At 38.9% G+C, this 6987-nt stretch overlaps 1 protein-coding gene across 1 annotated transcript in view; it reads right to left on the bottom strand.

Moving 5' to 3' along the window:
- The window catches only part of INPP4A (inositol polyphosphate-4-phosphatase type I A), a 43615-nt gene that overhangs the window by 21598 nt on the left and 15030 nt on the right, over positions 1-6987 (bottom strand). The window contains exons 10-13 of the mRNA XM_027908666.1: positions 6644-6748; positions 5777-5885; positions 4123-4140; positions 1354-1537 (exon numbers count right to left, since the gene is read on the bottom strand). Coding sequence (XP_027764467.1) covers positions 1354-1537; positions 4123-4140; positions 5777-5885; positions 6644-6748 — 416 coding nt within the window. The remainder of the gene's footprint in view (positions 1-1353; positions 1538-4122; positions 4141-5776; positions 5886-6643; positions 6749-6987) is intronic.

The following is a 6987-nucleotide window of genomic DNA, read 5'->3' on the forward strand; positions in this document are numbered from 1 at the left end:
ACAGAATGTCCTTGAAACACAGAATAGGATCCCAAAACACAAATGGTGCATTTCCAAAGTGTGTACTACTACATTAGCCTTGCAATTGTTGAAAATTTCACTAAGGAATGCGCAGTTTGCCTTTATTTACACTTCACTCTCCATTTGATGAAAGCTTAGAACAACACATGTCCAGTGTTTGGGCACAGGAACAGGTTCCCCAGGGAATGGTCACAGCACCAAGCCTGACAGAGTTCAAGGCAAATTTGGACAATACTCTTGGGCACATGGTGTGACTCTTGGGGTGTCCTGCGCAGGGCCAGGCGTTAGACTTGGTGACCCTGATGGGTCCCTTCCAACTCAGTATATTCTATAATTATATGATTTTTATACCCCATACGTTGCCACACCAGAGAGACAAAGCTCCACTTCCATCATCGCATATGGAATCATAACAACACTTAAGAAGAGGGCTAAAGGTAAAACCACTAATTAATGCAACCTGTTCCCTATCTTTTTAGTGGTGTTGCATTAAAGAATTTCTATAAATTATATGAATATGAAAACTATGCGGCCTGTGTGTCTATTCAAAAAACAAAAAAAAACCACAAGACTTTACTACATTATATATACACATTATCCAGCTGTAGAAAATCCCACAGATCAGTTATACCCACTGTACTCAGAGTGAATAAATAACACATTCACATGAGGTCACATTATTTTTTGCACTCTACAAAGTTGCACGTATATCACCTCCACTGGGACAATTTATGGTAAGCTGACTGGCCACTGCTGCTGTTTACAACCTTCAGATCTGCCTCAAGGACAGAAGGGGTCAGTAAAACTGTATCTGGATTTTTTTCTCCCTGTAAGATTGTGTTCAGCTGTGGGTCCAGTCTGTTTTTTGTTAGCACACATCAAGAAACAACTGGTTTACATCTCTATAATTCAAGCAAAGGCTGTGTCATCATTATTCTTATTTCACCAGTGGAAAAATACAGAATTGTTTCACTAACTTTTGCATAGTTGCTGCTGCTTGACAGATGACTCAGACCATTAAAACATCCCAGGTGGTTATGGAGAAAAGGATATAAAAGAAAGTGAAGAATGCACATTACTGGAATATGATGAATGGAGAGAATTGGAGGACATTGCTCTCCACTGCACTCTCAAGGGGAGGTGAAGGCAAAAGTGTGAAAAGAAGGACACAGCCTAAATAAAAGCAGGAAATTTGAAAGGTTGATCTCATTTTTTTCTTTAGGACTGTACATGTTACTGAACAAGGTAAAATAGATGTTTTAAGAAATCCTACTAAAGACAGAAAAAAAAAATTAAACTGTGCTTCAGTGGGGAAACGAATTACTCTCCTACCTTGTCTGCCAGGATAGCAAGTGTTCTTTCAAGGCCATTAGCTGATCTATCCTTGGCAGCTCTTGAGAGCCTTTCTGCATAGTAACTGACTTGCGTTTTCAGGGTGTTGATTTGTGCAATGATTTCCTTTGCTCTAACAATGTCCTGTGGGATGTATATTATAGACTGGGAACTTGTTGAAGTGCTGAAAAAGAAAGACTGGTTTTACGGGGAGAATTGATCTAGAGGTATGCACATTACAGTGGCATGCTGGGGAATTAATGGTAGACAACAAAATTTTACCTAGCGATTAACAGTGAAAGGCCAGTGGGCAATTGCACAGCAGGAACATGATCCTAGAGCCTTCTCTGCCTTTACTGAAAGCATTCAGATGCAAATTTACTAATCATTTATGCCAAGGGGATGTGGGCAGAGTTTGTATATCAGAGGGACAGTTTTGCTGAGGAGAATATGGGTGACAGATTTTGCCATCAGATACAGAACCACTGTTTGCAGAGATAGCTTGCCCCCTTCTCCCTCTCCTTACTACACAGATACTTCACTAAGGCCTGGTTTACAAACCTGTTTTATCACATAGCTAATAACACCATGAAAAGAAACTCTGCATTCCTTTTAACAGAGAAATGCCATGAGATCCATAATGCAAACACTGTGGTATTAAAAAAAAAATCCTAGTATATACTTTCCTCTATTGCAGGCCTAAATCAAATTACACCAGTAAAAGCAATTTTATGCTATGTAAAAAACCAAGTGTATCTTCAGGCTAATCCAAGGACGCTGTCCTTGGTGTAGTTTCTGTTTGCACACACTTAATATACTAAACTAGGGACATGATACAACTCTCCCCATTGTAAACTCATCTGTGACAATATCAAGCAATACCACGTTTTAGCCTTTTACAAACAGTAAGGGAAATAAATTACACCAATAAAACATGTCTTTATATTGGGATACTGCAGCTCCACTAAGACCGCTTACTTGGCAGTGGAGAATAGTTTACGTCCTTTTACGTTGTTCAGACGTCTACAGAAGTTGCTTATCCAGTACAAGACAGATGTTCTGTAACTACTGGAGAGAGAATAGCACTTCCAAAGGGTGATTTAATCCTACCTGAGAAAAGCCATTCACAAAAACTGCCTTTTAGCTTAGAAAATTACTTCAGGCTGGAGCTGCGCTCTTAGTTATTTAGAACCAACTGATCACTACTCCCTTGTCAAGCAACATGCTGGCTTTTTTCTTCTCAGTAGGAAAGGTATCCAAAGACCAGGCCTTTACATCAGCTCCAGCTGTGATAAGTGCGATGCCCATTCACAACACGGCATCAAGCCTGAGGTGACACCAGCTGTACATTCTCTTAATTTTATTTTTTTCCCCACTCATGAATGGCTTCAGCATAGTAACAGCACGGAAGAACCTACTGTTTGCACCAATCTCAGCACTGTTCAATGGACAGGGCCATGCTGAGGGACTACACGGAGAGATGTTTCTTTTCCAGGCACAGTTACCACAGATCACAGCCTCCAAGAAGTGTGAATTCCTCTGCTACCCTTAGAGCAATGCCATTAATTTCTGTAGCGTATCTGTGACGTAAGACAGGAGGATTGCGTGGGGCATGCTTTAAAATCATGCCAAAAATCCAGTTCTTGTCCCTTAACTGATATTAAGGCAAGGAGGGACTTTAATGACAGTATCTGTCTGAGCTCCATTACAAAAAGGAAGACGAGGGATTTTTTTCCAAAGGAGGTGATGCAGAAGTGATTCTTGAAAGAGTTTCCTTGTTTGTGCTCTGGTCACCCACCTGAGTGGAGCAGAGAACAACCACTCCCCAGAACTGCTGTGCAACACAGCAAATTAAGTCTCAGTTTTTAGGACTTTCTCTGTACATGATTTGTGTTCTCTAGTGACCAGTGATTTTAGTGACAATTCCTCTGAGCAATTTCTTTCCACGACAGTGTGGTTAACATGCATAAAGACATATTTGGCAGGAAAGGCCATGCAGCATATTAAGATTTGATTAAAGTTACTATATGTTTAATCACAGACATTTGCTGGGATGATTGTGAGAAAAATTTATGGTGTAAAGTTCACATATACTTACTTTCCAACCTGCAATTGCTTTTTCAAATGAACAGCTTTAATTGTACTATACCAGCAAACTGTAACACTGACTTAAATTCTCAGTGAATGAGGGGTTCAACCTTAATATGAGTAATTTAGAGCAGAACTTCTGCATTGTTGAACCATCAAGTAATGTTTCCTTTTCATAGCAGTGAATACCCCAACACTGAGAAAAATAAACAAAAGTTAAGTGAAAATATTTAAATGAAGACATGGATTATAGAAATATAAACCATGTCCAACCTATCACTATTGAGATTTAAAAATATAGAGAGTTATCTTAATTATCTTCTACCTCTGGCAGAAAGTTTCTCGTTCCAGGCAGTTTTCACTGGAAGTAACAAAGAAAAAAAATACAAAATCCTTATGTTCTGATTTCCAGCTTTCTAACTTCTTATGATCAGAGAGAGCTAGGAAGCTAGCTGTTCATTACAAACAAACATTGCAGATGAAATGAAATTCATTCACACATCATGTTCTACAAAGCAGCTACAATTACTTAGAGCACGGTTAGGGATGCCATGATGCATGACATTAAAGAGCCCTGCACACTTTAAAACACAGCAGATCTTTGTGGCAAAGAAAAGAAAAATAAAACAACCCAAACAACAGAAACCCTCTCTATAGAACCCTCAGAAACAGAAAACTCACCAACACTCCTCATAACTGCTACAAAAAACAAAAACCAAAATAAAATTAGCAGATTGTTAGCAAATACCAAAAGCAGAGAAACAAAACGAAGTATGTTTGGGGAAATAACTTATTTGAATCATTTTTTCAACAAGGCGGGTACATAAAGACTAAACTCGTAAGCGAAAAAACACAGATTGCCAGATGCCCATGTGTTGTTTTGGGGAAATGTTGTGAATGCACCAAGCACAGTTATGCCAACGAAAGGAGTTGAATGTAACAATGAAACTGAGGAGATGGATCTCAGTTCTACTACACCGGCTTTTATGATAACATGGAAGCACTTAAAATGAAAGTTACTCTTTAAACGTTGAACCTGCAGTTTTCATGGACCCAGAAGGAATAGTTCTGAAAAGCTTAGAGGAAAAGTACTGGATAGAAATTAAGCTCTCCAATCAGCTTAATTATTGGGTGAAAGGGAAAAAAGAAACAAAAAAGCTGTCGGAACTTATATATTACAAGAGTAAGGACCACTTCAGTGGTTAGGGTGGCAGGAGGTGGTTATTTCAGAAAGCAATAGTGGTATCAAAAGAACAGAAAGGGTGAGCCTAGCATACCAGTGTTTCCAGGTTTACAGTTTCCTCCATTCCTATCCTAGCACGCACTCTGTAAACCTAGAATAATTACATTAGGCCTATTTTTGCACCAACCCTTTTATCAGTAAATATCAGGCTGATGTTCACAGGATGCTGTTACTCGCTTCTCTACTGCCAAAATTATTTCTGCAGTTTGCAGAGTCTGGTTCCCACGTCCCTCCCTCCTGCTATCAGCTCCAAATCGTACTAATCCTTTCTTTGGAAAGGCATGATCAAGGTCTCCCTTCCGAAGCTACAGTGACTCCTTGTCCTGCTGCTCTCATAAAGCAGACCCACACAGCAATATCTCTTCTTTGAGAGATGGAGTGGGTGTCGTGTGTGTTCCTCCCTTTAGCATATGTGACCTTCCCAATTCCTGCATCTTCCTCTAGTACATATGGCTGTACTTCCAGAGAGGTCACTAGATAGTCCCTGACTGTGAAGGTCAAGTATCCTGCCTGTAGAGCAGAGGCCAGATTCAGAAGCCTAATCTGTGCATAAAACTTTAGGCAAAGCAGAAAGGCCTCAAGCAATAGTCCCAGAACTAAACCCACTTTGTCAACAAGGAATTTACCAATTAGACACAGCTGTTTCCTACTAAAGAGAGCTCAGGAACATGACCTTGAAATTATGAGAGAGGTGGAAGTCTACTGAAAACAATGGGTTGAAAGCACGATGTAGTGCAGCTGAGGAGGTTCTACAGATAAATGTCCTAATCCACAATTAGGCAGACCCCAAACCCAACACCTAAAAATAGCTAAACTAAAGGAATCAACAATTATTCAGGAAAATGAAAGACTTCATAAAAAGACTATTGGAAAGGGTCCATTTGTAAACAAATAAATATAGTAATACAAAGGGGAAACTGTTTTCCCTCTTCTTTGGAAAAATAAAAACACTGAAAAATCTTCATATTTTATAGTAGAACTACTAAATGAAATGTAAGAAAAACACAGAATGGAGTGATTTTCCAAATCACGGAGAATGGAACAGAAGGAAAAGGCACAATAACACCTGACAATAACAATATTTCTACTTACTGTTTCTTTGCCTCTTCAAATTTATGCAGCTTTTTCCGCAAGCCACCTGATTTAAAGCCTTGACAATGAGCTGCTGGTGCTCCTATGGTGACTATGTCGTAGTTCTGATCTGGGATGGACAAAAACAACTTACAAATGAAAGTTTGCCATCTTTAATGTGTTTAAACAATTGGGGAAGTTCAAAAACTATTCTGAAAATAACTTCTTGAATTTTGTGCCAGTGTTTCGAAGGACATAGAAAACTGAATTGTTCTAGAGGCCCTGGAAATCCATCAAGTACCTTTTGAAGTGAAAGACCCATACGTGAACACAGGTCTCCTTGTTTCTTAACCTAGAAGACTCCCAGTGAAAAAGAAGTCTCGAACATTGGTCGCTACACAAAACCTGTCATTACTGTAATCCCTCACATGGACACACGGGACAACTGTGTGACCACAGTTAGTAGGAATTACTGGTAAAAGAAGGGAAAACCTAGGTTACTAATGAAGAAACAAGTTTGATGTGAACACTTTGTGATTTTGCATAACCATATGTAATCGTTAATACAGAGAGAAAGCACAACAAACAACAGTCAGAACCTTTGCTATTCTGCTACAATAAAAAATGGAAGGGACACAGCATCTTAACCCAATCCTAGTACAAAGGCTAACTTGTGCCACCTAGGGCACAGTTAACTCCAGAATCTAGTTTTGCCACCTGTAGAATTGCAATATTTATACTTACACCTCTTCTTCTGAAAAGAGATTTGGACTCTGAGGCTAGTACAGCACTTTGTAAAAACTTGGCTGTATGGTTGAGGATAGAAATAAAAAAAACTTCAAGAAAAGTAACAGGATAAGTTGAAGAAGGAGACAAAGAAACAAATACCTGATCCTCCATCATCCTGGACTCTCATTCTCTGTATATGTAAATTCGTAGGAACAAATTCCAATTTTTTATCAGCTTTCAAGCTACTGGCTTTAAATGAAGGACCTGAGAAATGCAGGAGAAAATTAAGGACAAAAACCCTCTCCTTGTGCCTACGCTAAAACATTCAAGAAGCTTCATTTATTATTTGCTATGTGCTGAAAAGCAGAGAAAATTTAAAAAATACTGAAACAAATTCTTCCTGTTACTGTTCATGCTTGTTCTCTACTTTCAGGGTAAGATAAGAGAATGGAGCAGATGAATATTGCCAGATAATTAGCAAACTCACAATAAATGTTAATAAA

The sequence above is a fragment of the Empidonax traillii genome, unplaced genomic scaffold (genome assembly GCF_003031625.1).
Source record: "Empidonax traillii isolate 1590-97213 ecotype Southwest subspecies unplaced genomic scaffold, ASM303162v1 scaffold1786:size61403, whole genome shotgun sequence".
Lineage (NCBI taxonomy): Eukaryota > Metazoa > Chordata > Aves > Passeriformes > Tyrannidae > Empidonax > Empidonax traillii.